Genomic DNA, 12,090 nt, shown 5'->3' with positions numbered 1-12,090 from the left:
TAATATAAGTGCTCAGTAACCACCAGCCCCGCTGTTTGAGGAGCACTCTGAATTGTATAGAAGGCTTGCGGGAAAAGAACCTCCATTAGTACCCATTATGCTGTGATTTATGTTATGGGCTTAAAATAGCAAAATTAAACAGTTCTATTTAATCTACAGTCTAAAAAAAAGGCACAAAGACTTTGTGAAAAAAATTATAACTGTTCAGATTACATTTCCAAGAATTTTAACCGAGTGTTGCTTTGATTTGCCAGCTTTGCTTGCTGGCAGGAGCGAAACTGAGACAATTTCACTGTCTGCGGAGGTAAAGAATACCCTTTGGCAAGGCAAGTTTGCCAGCTCTATGCAAATGTTATTCAACAGAAGCGACTAAAACCTCTTGTGATTGCTTTAAAACATAATCTTTTTGGTCTGCAGCACATTGCACTTATCTAAGTACTCAGTGATGATAAAGTGGGTCTTAGGGCAAGACCAAATACAAAGAGCCCTTTTTAATCTGAACATAGGAATGAACTCTGTTCATGGCTACACAGTCTGCTTTCAATCAAATGATCATGAAATACATAAATACTATAAAATAAATACAATACATTCAGAGTTTTCTACATCGTAGAGAGCTTTAAGACTTTCCTAGCTCCCTGATGTAATGCATACAGAATATTCCCTTCTATACAGTGCTACCTCCATGTACCCATACCTCTGTTAAATGCAACATAGCTCAGACAACCTTCCTCTTTTGCCTGGACTCTCATCAGTCTCTGATTCTGTAAAACATTATATTGTTTCTTTAGGAAAAAAAAATATTGCACTTTTAAAAATGCATAAAAATTGAACCGAGTTCCTATTAACTCTGCCACACAGTCTGGTATTTAAAATAATACTTTTAAAAAAAAAAAGTTTCTCCAGTTGTTTTGTGTTTTGCCTACGTTTACAGCATTCTCCATCAGGATATTTTCAGAACATTCTTAGCAAATTCCTAACAGTTTTGCCATCAGACGTTTGAAACACAGCATGAGCTATCTCAGGTACACATGGCTGGGAGTCACGGGTCTGTCCGCAGGTTCAGGATTTCATTGTACAAATGGGAACTACAATGACCAGAATAACCGTACAAGCTGCCGCTGCTATCAGGGCAGCTATCTTGCAAACCTTTGCTCTTCTGAACTCGGCTTCTTTGCGTTTTAATAAGGAATCATAGCCAGGAGTATAAATGTCTTCCATCCAGTATTCTAAGTTGTTTGGGTTTAAAGATTCTTGAGTCTAAAAATTAAAAGGAAACAGTTGTTAATTGTCTGGGATCTGTCATTAATAAAATAAATACATAAAGCAGATGTGCCTGAAGGCCTCCCAGCTGCATCTGGGTTTGCTGTTAGGATAAAGTGGGTTATTGCCGCTTCTCACATCCCTTCGTCTCCTGGTCCCAGTTCCACAAGGCTGACGAAAGTGGCAACAAAATACTGCAAAAAATAAACTCCTGTAACAGTATAATTCCACTGCAAAATCCCTCACGTACCTCTGATTTGCCAGAAACTTCGTCATCTTGGATGGCGTTTAAATAAATTCTCTTTAATCTGCTAGACAGCAGAGATGTCAGCAACTACCAGTCTGTTACTGATTTTTAAATTATTAAAGTCCAGCTGATGGGAAGGGTTCTTAACATATACTCCTCAAGCACTACATTCAGTGAAGCTAACCCTAATTTTGCTACCATAACTTGCTTGCGGGGGGCGATTGCCCAGCCCCATCTTGCACCCAGTCCCTCCAGACGGGCAATTAGCAGATCCCCTCCAGAACAGCAACGCCTGGGGACATCGGTCCTTCCTTCCAGCATGGGAATACACAACCGCAGGCAGCGAGTGCTGAGCAGCCCACGGAAAGGGGTTGCAAGTGGGTTTCCATGAAATCACCCAGGACAGAGCGATCCTCAGCTTTGAGCTCTCCTTCCAGCTCCACCTTCTGAAAAATCACCTGGAGCATCGCACAATGCTGTCTCAGTTTTAGGGGCAGGAGGAGAAGAGGAACTGGACACCTGGCATACGATTTGGTACCACACATTGCTCTGGACCATCTCCACAGATGAGATGATTTAACCCCAATGGCACAATCTGCATTTCCACAGGAGGTAATGCTCTGCTCATTGCCAAAGTCTGAGTCTCTCCGGGTTAGAGGTGACTTTAAGTGTATGCTTAAGAAATTAAAGATTTTGCCCTTCCACTCCACACAGGTAATCAAATAAAAAAAAAAAATAGGGAAGGAAATCTGAATTGGTTGGAAAATTACAGGCAACCTAGGGAACTTTATCAGTGTCTCCATCTGAACATTTGGTTTTCTTCGTTTTTTTCTTTTATCTTACAGTTTTTTCTTCCTTAGAATTTGAGCTCTTCAGGCTTTGCATTTCCACCTTGTTTGTTTTTTTCCCTTCATCCTTTATGTTAGGGAAAATGGAGGGAAAATGGGGGAAACCAAAACACTAGGCATTATATTGCACTTACCAGCAGAAAAGAATAAAGCAGAAAGAACATTTTGAAAAATGACAGCTTTTCCTCAAAGCTGTCTCCTGTGTCTGGGGCTCCAAAAGGCCATTTCTTTAAAAAAATGAAAAAGATTCCACATAAAAATGTTCCAGTGAGAATACCCTAACACACACCATTTCTGGGCTCGTAACGGACCTGATCCAAAGCTCGTTGGACTCTGCACAAAGAAACTCCAGCTGACTTGAGAGGGATTTGGGTAAGCCTTTAATTGGCTAATTCAGATTTTGTGGCCACGAGCTACTGGCTGAAACCTTGCTTTGCCCGAAAGCAGCCTTTGCTTTATGTACAGAACTCCTACAAGAAGTGATTTTATAGCTACTCCAGAAGTAAACAATTAAAATTGAGCTACAGTTTTACAATCATTTAACAGAGATCTCTACGATAGCACTAGTATGCTGAAACAAACACCATCAGCCAAGTTTGAGATTGTACCATTCGGGCTCTGAATGGCCAATTCCAGCCTTCTGAAAAAAATCGGAAAACAGCCTGACAATGTTTCATCCCAGTGGGTCATCATACACAGGGCAAAGCGGTGAGATCTCACACAGACTCCACACCTGGGACAAACTTTGGCCTGGCTGGTTTTGCAATTTCTTTTTTTGAAGGAAAACCCAGCAGATTTGTCAAGTTCCAGAAGAAATTTTAAATAAACAAAGGTAGAAAAACTCCAAAGACAGCCATGCTATGCTTCAAGGAAATTACAGTTTGGGACCTCTCTGCCTTGGTATTGACCTTTTAACTACTTCAGAAGGAAGATGCATTATTAAAAAGGCCCATTACTGTTAATCAGCTTCCTTTCCCATTTCAATGCCAGACGTAGGAATGTTCATTAAAGCATAATGTATTTACTTTCAGTTCTAATAAACTTAATCACTGGGAAAAAAACCCACTGATCAGTCTGTGTCTATTTTTTAAGTTTGTCAGTAAGCTCTATTATAAAGTCTAGACATGGGCTTTGCAGAGTAGATGTAATTCTGACAGTCCTTTTGGAGGGAGAGAATCAAACCAGTAAAGTTTTATCACCTTTATCCTAAAGACAAATGATGGCAATAAGCTGATTTCTCTGGTTTGCTCACAGTCGCGCAGAGCTGCTTATGGAGAACGAAACAGCCCTACGAGGAGTAGATGGAGAACACTTCTCCCAGGGGAGCTTTGCTCCCAAATATCACCTCCCTTGTTGCCTCCGCGCAGCAGGTAAGGGATGCTTTGCGACTGCCTGCTGCAGAGGAACTTCTTTCGGCCCGTTCCTACTCTAGCATACAGTCTGCAATGCCAGGGTTAGGAATTTAGTAAGCCCTCTAAAGCTCTGAAGACCCAAAAAGCAGCAGGCAGCTGAGGCAAGATGCAGGCTGCTCCCTGTGCTATTTGGTTTCTCTCCGAATGCGCTTTGGCCACAGCAAGGAGCAGGGGCTAGTGAGGAGAGGGAAGTTTGCATGAGCTGAGCTTGGAGGTGAACTTTTTGTGCACAAATTCCTGCACAAACACTCACGGGAGTAGCACTACAGCACTGTGGGTGATTATTTTAACTCCAAATCAGCCAACAAGGGGTCCTGAGGCGTGGCCTGGGTCCTGAGACTTGGGCTATCCAAGTCTTTCTCACAGTATCCTGATGCTGTCCTAGGGCTTACTCTGATGAGTTTGGAGCTGGGTTAGGCACGTTGGCACTGAGTGATCGAGAGCTGATGTGGAGCAGCAAGTCTCAGGCTCTTGCACACCACCTTTCCCTGGCAGACAAGCTCTGGAGACAAGCAGACTCCCTGTTTGAGTACGGCTCCATGGCCCAGACTGCTGGTCACGAAGCTGTCTTAGCGTGGTGCCAATAACCCCCACGCTGTAGGTCAGTGTACCCCAACTGCTGCCAAGCCTGTAGCTAGCTGAGGCAGCTTGCCCTGCTCTGGGGCATGCACATACGTGCAAGTAGCCTGAAATGCCTGGAGGTCAGCACCATTCCCCCCACTGGCTCTGCATGCTGCTGTATAAATGCATATAAATGATACACAGTGATCTGCACATCAGTATGGATTTCATTATGTGATGCATTTTGTGTTTCATGACCAAATATGCAACATTTGTTTGGTCTTTACACATTTTGAATAGCATTCTTGATGCTTCCTCTTCAAACCTGTGCTCAGATGTCTTCCTTCCTAGAACATGTCTTTTGTTTATCCAGCTAGACGAGGTTTCCAACATGGGCACTCAGTCCTGGGTTTGGGCAGCTCATTATATATCAAGATTGTGATTTCAAATACACCACAGTTTGGGAAAATTTAAATCCAAAATTTGGATTTGTCTCCCAGTAACTTGCTCTGCTCTGTTTGTTGCAGAAGAGCCTGCACACTTCCAAGCTGAACTAAAATGCAAAGGCGGCAGACCATTAACTGATCTGCTCTTCACACGACTCTGGTTTCCAACAGCTATTTCAAAGTTGCAACGATGATGTGTTTCAAAAATAGTTGTGGTATTAAGCGTCTTCTACAAGTGCTTTATGTCTCATGTTCCTAGCAAAATAGAAAAGCCCTAACTTAAATTCTCTGTGAACAATTCAGACAGAACAAGGATAGAAGAAAAAGTAGCAATGCCGGCTTCTGCACCACGCTGCCTTGCTGCAGTTAGGGACCAGTTCACCTCTGCACCCCTTCACCCCTAAACTCTTCTTTAGAGCTACTAACACCACAATGGCTTAGCAGACGTCTCTCCACTGTAGAATAAGCTGGGAGCACCAACCTGTCAAGGATCACTATTCAGCAATCAAACATCCACAGTTTTCTTTGTCCCTGGCCAGGACGGATAGGGATCAGCAAGATTAGAGGCTCAACACTGCATAGCTCCTTCCTGAGCCATCCAAATCCCTTCTTAAATGCATATTCTGGCAACATCCATTCACAGTCAAACCATTCAAATTAAACAAATGGGACTCACTTGTAGATCCAATGCTGCAATCTTGCCTTTATCCCCCGAATTCCTTGTGTATTCCTCTATGGTCCACGATGGCTGGGCACGTTTCACTTCAGCCAGCTCTGTCAACCTCATATCTGTGTAGAGCGGGTTGCTTTTCATGTGTGACTTGAGTGACGCAGGGTAGGGATGAGGACTAAAGACTTGTTCAATCAAGAAACCATCTTTTGGTTGTTTAGAGAGTCTATGTGGCTGTGGGATTTCGTATTGCCTGTCTGCCTGCAATAGGGTTCAAAAGAATTTGAGAGAAGAAACAGGACTATGAGGGGGTTAAACACAAAGGACAGAGATATTCCTGTCAGACTCACCATATGATATCGCTTAAGCCATGGTAAGAAAAGTACCAGCTAGGACAAAGGTTTTGGGTGGCCTTGATCCATTTGCCCACCCTCTTCTCACAACCAGACCAAAGAAGTATTTTATGGACACAACTCCTTGTTCACCATAACATGAACACAAAGTTGATTCAACAGAAGAAATTTAAGTTTTGTACTGTTTACATGTTAAAAAACTATTCTAAAAATGGCCCTGACATCCAGAAAAGCCTAGTTGATCTGAAAAAGCCAAGAGCCCCATGCCATGCAGGCTTCCAGATTTCTGTTTCCAGACCAAATCTTAACATGAAGAAGTCTCATGAGAAGCTCCCAGGTAGCACCCCCTTGACACAGCACCATCTGTAGTACCAATCTAGTGTCAGCCACGGTCTACTGTAGGAGTGAGGAAGGGTCTTTCAAAGCCAGGAGTTCATCCTGGGCAGATCAATGTACAGAAAAACCAAGGTCTGGGCTTACTAAGATTAACCTTCTGCCCCTTCTGCAACCTGTTAATAACCCATGGTTAATGGTTTCTTGTTCATCCAACTGCACTGACTTCCATAAAACCTCTTCCTCTCCTTTCTCAACCCTTGTCTGCCCTCCTTCCTCCCCGTAAGGAGGCACAGCATGACCATCATGTGGTTCTGACTGGCAAAAGGGCTGAAGGACCCCCAACCCTCTCCACTGTCCATGAAACAGAAACAACCGCCCACACCATGCACAGTTTCAACTGAGCAGGAACCAGAGCCCAGCGCAAGGACGGCCACCATCCCTGTGGAATCTGTGAAGAAGGCAGTGGGCAGCTCTTGGGAAGGATGGGCAGAGTTTTTCCAAGTGACCAAAACAAGACCACAGCTATGCTACATTTCCTCATCAGGAGGTTCAAGACTCACGTAAATGACCATGAAAACCAGACATAGAGAACATAACTACAGTTTGTTTCTCACGGTACACATACAAGGATTCTTTTCTTGAGGGATTTGGATCCATGAATCTATTTTGTTGCCTCTTAAGTATCCATATACTTCCCTGATAAAAGCCATCACAATGCAATTTCAAAATATCCCTTCTAAAACAACCACTACAGAATTTCAATTTTCCTCACACCCTTTTCACCAAGGTAATTACCCAGCCTCCTTATATCACCACTGATGATGAAGAATAACATCATCTTCCAAAGATCTTACTCACATTGAACCCCCTCCCTTTTCAAAAAAGAAAAGTGCTTCTAAGGAACAACTTGACCATATTGCAGCTGCCAAGAAAGAACATATAGATACAAAATCACTCAATTATGATAACAATAAAGACAGGCATAATATAGCAGGGCAAAGTATTGTCATACCCTGAGGCTTGTGATGACTATGGAAGACATTCATAACTAGATTATTTTTAAATGCTTATAATGTGAGTTAGAGTTGAAATTACCTCTTTAGATTTCCTGTGCCAGTCCTTATTTTCACCTCCATCTCTCTCTTTAATCTCCTCTTCCGTAATGCCAACTTGGTTGGTATAAGTAATAGCTCTCCAGTCTCGGGGAGAGTTTGAAATACTTGCTATTTTGGATTCAGTTGCACTGTTTTCCTCTGTTAATGATCTTGATGACCTCCTAGTAAACAAACTTTTTTTTAAGGCTTTTACTCGAAGACTTTCGCTATTACTTCCGCTGGCATCTGAACAGCACCATTCTGAATTATTCTCTAGTTTGCCTCCATGAGGAGTATTGTGGCACTGAAATATCTGTGGGGAGTTACTCTCATCTGATGCAGCCTCGCTTGTCAAAGAATTGAGATCTATTTGTACGCTGACCTTCTCCGGCTGCTGAATTTTTTGATCCAACTTGCTCAATTTTCCCAGGACTTGGGAGATTTCTTCTCGGACACCTGAAAGAGATTCCAGTTTCTTCTCTATTTCACCAATCCTCAAAACTAATTTGCAGACACTGGTTTTCAGTTCATCATCTGTGTTACTGATATCTGCCCGGACCACTTTATCCAATTTGTTACAGGCACTCCCGTTTGAGATTTTAGTCAAATTGTGCTCAGGCGAGCTCTCACAGTCTGATTTATGCACTTGAGACAAGGAACCAGTGCTGTTGTAGCATGAAGACTGCATCACTCCCGTGGACCCACTGATGCTCATGTCATCCAAAAACCGGAAAATGTCACTGATGTCATCGCTCACAATTTCAGAGTCATCGTCCGATTGCTTAAGAGAGTGCCGCTCTCCATACTTGGCTTGGCCTGCCGCACACAAATCCTTGCATTTCTTGTGGTCCAGAACTTGCTGCTCCGTTTGTGTCCCAACGCTTGTGGTCCTGTCAATGCTTAAGATCTGAACAGAAGTACAATTAATGCTTTTATCCTTAAATTTTTTGACTGGCTCGTGTTTCTCCACATCTAGAATGGAAGGAATTTCCTTGGGTTTATGCCCATTTGGTTTCACAGCATAATTTGCCTGCATAATTGGTTGCTGATCCTTCGCATTTAGGTAGGACTGATGCCTGTCAGCTGAAGGAAAGTTTGGAGATGCGTTGTTTGAACTCTGGTATCGTGGCTTCTCTTCAGACTGCTTCCTGTTAAAAAATGATCGTTCAAAGTCAGGTACCTCCTCAGTATTTAAACTCCAGCTTTTAGCTGGCCAGGCAGTTTGCTTGGTTGGCTTTCCAGTCCACTTTTTGGTGTCCTGGGGCCCGAGAATAGTAGTTGGGCCAAAATACGTTGAAGCTTGAAGATCATCTAAACTTTCATGTTTCACTCTCCTTTTGTCTGGTATAGGAGAATAAACTGGATTCAAGTACTGGCTGCTGTATGGCATTTCAAAGCTGTGGTTGAAGAAAGCCTGCTTAGAGCTTTCTTTCCTGTTCTGAGGCTCTCTGTGTCCATCTTCTGGCTTTTTGTTGGATGGTATTAAGTTGGGAGATATTGTAATCAGATTATGAAAATCTTCTTTGAATATATTTCTTTTCTGGACACACGACTGCATCACAAACGGCTCGTCATTTGAAATGAAAGTTTCTTTTATGCCTGCACTTATGGGCAAGGAGTCCTGGTCTGAAATAGATTCATTTTCAATGTTCATGGGGAAGTACGTACTCTGCATCTCGCATGGTGGAGACGTGGCGATGGAGTAGGACGCCAGCGCCTGCAGCCTGTCCAGAGAGGCAGCCCGACCCTTCATCTCCTTATTGACGCCAAGTAAAAAGTTGGGTTCTGATGAGGGGACAAACTGTTGACAGTCTTTGCAGTCCATCTTTCTGCATTTTGAAGACCTTCTGACTGGAAAGCCCCGGTTAAACTCCTGGTCGTTCAGCTCGCAGTTGGGCACGCAGTCTGCCATGTTGCAGATTTCCGTGTCAGATCTACAGGACTCAAAGGACTCTTTCTTCTTCACTTTCTGCCTTGCAACTGGAAGTTTCTCCTTGGCCACTCCCCCATTCATTTGTATGAGGTTGAATATTGTTACTATATCTGCTGCAACCATGATTTTCTTTGATTGCTGATTGTTTACAGTGCATCTCATTTTGTCTTTGAACAAAGTCGCTGGGAAATTAGGATCCAGGCAAGCGGTGTAAAACAGCACACTTCTGAGCTTGGCCAACTGGGATAAATCAAACCTCGCACACAGGGACTTGCAGAGGTCCTGGTAAGAAACAGTATTCTGCTTGGTGTCCAGCTCCTCCAAGATCTTCACCAGGAAGAGCGAGGATTCCTGGTTGGATTCCATGGCTTAAGCGTATTTTGTCGTTTAGCCTGGAAACTGTGTTCCACTTCTACAGCAACACACAACAGCAAACAAAAAAAGATTGTAAGTCACCCACAGATAACGTTCAGGGCCTTGTAATTCAGATGGGACCTGACTCCCTAGCCATGCAGTTGAGGGCTTGCTTGTATAACCCATCCTCATGTTTCTGAACTCCAGGCTATAATCCTAGCATTGATGATAGCAATACTTAAATGGAATCAGGAATTCATCCAAGGATGCTCATTTGTGTCAGCGTGTACTAAAGCAAGCAAGTGAATAAACAGCAGAGGCTTTGGAGGGGCTGAACTAATGGCAGATATACAATCCCAGACTGCTTGCTACGGGGCTTTCACAGAATTTCCTACCAACTTATGAGAGGTTGAAAGTACAGCCATGTCAAATTGTTTGGCAATAATTCTAGCCCTAGCCTAACCAGAGATGATCTACCACACCATGACAACCCCAGCTGTTTTCATATCTGACTGCAAATGGCTCTCAGGAAGATTTTCTGACAATAAACTTCTGACATGTTTTTAGAAGTTACCTGACCACATAATTACCATCTTGCTTATTTTAAAACATTATTTTCTCCTCTATTCTGAATTATCTCCTCTGGATACCATGACACTTTTTCCAGAAATACCTTTTCCTAGGTTTATGATTCAGGAATGGAAAAATCTGTGTGAGCCCCATTTCCTCTATGAAGTGTAAAATTTAGAAAAGAGCAGAAAGAGTTAAGCAAAAAAAAAATAATCCCACTGAACCTTGAAAGCAATCCAGCAGATGCTAGAGGGCTGGCTGCCAATCAGGGTGGATTTGAAGACTGGGAAATATCAAGGACAGAGAACATCCTCTTCAGTGATGTGCTCCCAGAGAAACCCAGGGAATGCAGCTCCATTCACCAGCCCGAAATGGTAGGGCAGAGATGGAGAGCAAAGGCTGCACATTTGTGTGGATAACTAGAACAGCTCAAACAATCACAGCTAACGCTAGTAAACATGTTGGGAAGGATATAAACCCCTGTGCTTGCAGAGTTGAAACCAACCTCTAGCTATTATGGATTAGGAAAGGATGTTGATGGGGGGCAGATTATTTTTCATCTGCCTACTGTGAATATCCTTGTCGCTGTCTCTGCTGGTGGCTACTAGGACAGACAGAGCACAGGATGATGCAGTCTGCCAGTTCCTATGTTTGGTCACTTTGTCTTTGTTATTCTCACTGATATGAATGACAAAAACCTTTTCCTTTCTCCAAAAAGGTATCTTTCCCCATTTACTCTTACCCTTACATGACCCCTGGAGCTACTCTTTCCATCTGCATCAAGCGCAGAATATCCACCCAAATGGCAAAGCACAAAAGTCAGGCTTATAAGGTTTCTTATTACTCATTTAAAAGTCATTTAAAGTCACTTCCCAGCCAAAAACCTCAGAACTCCTGAGCACCACTCCAGGAACAGAGAGCTCCTGTTCCCTCTCTTGTAGCCTTTCATCTTGCCCTGACATCACTGGTGATCACTATCAGTGTCAGAAGGCAGCGTACGTCAGCTGTCATAGCAAACGCCACAGTAGTATCTTCCAGAGGGGGTGAAACAAAAAAACAAACAAAAAACAAACAAACAAAAAAAACCCACCAGGTTGTCCATAAGAATATGAAACAAGCCTCTATACGGATGAGGCTGTTTATTTAAGTAGCATCTTTCAATCATGTATGATCAGAAGTTGAGCAGCAGCAACATGAATGTATTTCTGTGGTTGTAAACAAGACTCTCAGAAGCCAATGGCTACAGGGATTTTCCAACACCTCCGCTGCATGCATGTTTGCTTTTAAAGCTCCTGTATTATGCATAGCAGCACAACTCCTCTGCCAACTGACAAAAGAGCAAAAATGTTACATTGCTCAGTGCTCGGCTCCAGAAAGTAATGCTAAAAGCTGGAGGAGGATGCTTGTATCCCTTTTCTCTTTATCAACAGTGTGTGCTCGGAGGCACAGCCTTTTTAACAACCTGCCTTTGTATTTCTCTGACATGTCACCATCAGACAGTGAAGCTCCCAAGCTAGGTCCAAACCATCCTACCTGCCACCAAAGCTACCAAGCATTCCCAGAGTAAACTTCACATGTGGGGCTCAGAGACTTTGTCAGCTGCCAGGGGACTGGCATTGCAAGTCAATTTTCTGCATGTTATAAATTTGCCATTTGGGGCAAGAGTGGAAATCTGTCTCTTTGTCACCTCCAGGCTGAATATCAGCAAAATCAGCTATCTCCTCCCATTTATAACTTCACAGCTTCTTGCAAAACCCTCACCTGGATATGCATTTTCACAGCCTGATGTACACTCTACGCTATCTGCACCAGCCTGCCAGCACCCTGCTTTCTCCCCACTCACACTCCTGCTAAAATACACAAGCAGCCTGTTTGCAATAATATAATTCTTAAAACTGTCAACCCATTCTGTTCCTTTCTGACTTTACTCTTCCATCCCAGTGAGGATATCCTAGGTACAGTTTCTTGAAATTTTTTGTTTTGTACCAAGCCATTCCTAGCGT

At 43.1% G+C, this 12,090-nt stretch overlaps 1 protein-coding gene across 1 annotated transcript; it reads right to left on the bottom strand.

Annotated features, from left to right (window-relative positions):
* Positions 1 to 385: 385 nt before the first annotated feature.
* Positions 386 to 9,577, bottom strand: KIAA1024 (KIAA1024 ortholog). The gene is made up of 3 exons (XM_009706949.1): positions 7,232 to 9,577; positions 5,454 to 5,708; positions 386 to 1,260 (listed from the first exon to the last, which is right to left on the bottom strand). Exons 1-3 carry the CDS (start codon positions 9,527 to 9,529, stop codon positions 1,063 to 1,065), a joined length of 2,751 nt encoding a protein of 916 aa, XP_009705251.1. The 5' UTR covers positions 9,530 to 9,577; the 3' UTR covers positions 386 to 1,062.
* Between the last annotated feature and the right edge of the window lie 2,513 nt (positions 9,578 to 12,090).

This window comes from Cariama cristata, unplaced genomic scaffold, assembly GCF_000690535.1.
Source record: "Cariama cristata isolate BGI_N322 unplaced genomic scaffold, ASM69053v1 scaffold5969, whole genome shotgun sequence".
NCBI lineage: Eukaryota > Metazoa > Chordata > Aves > Cariamiformes > Cariamidae > Cariama > Cariama cristata.
This window is presented reverse-complemented; position numbering and strand designations above follow the sequence as displayed.

What these genes read in the sequence shown, in the direction of transcription:
- KIAA1024 (XM_009706949.1), bottom strand. Translation starts at nt 9,529, where the DNA reads ATGGAATCCAACCAGGAATCCTCGCTCTTCCTGGTGAAGATCTTGGAG. An exon ending in GGCACAGGAAATCTAAAGAG is followed by an intron (nt 5,709 to 7,231) that starts GTAATTTCAACT and finishes ACCCTATTGCAG; the next exon opens with GCAGACAGGCAATACGAAAT. An exon ending in TTGCAGCATTGGATCTACAA is followed by an intron (nt 1,261 to 5,453) that starts GTGAGTCCCATT and finishes TTTAATTTTTAG; the next exon opens with ACTCAAGAATCTTTAAACCC.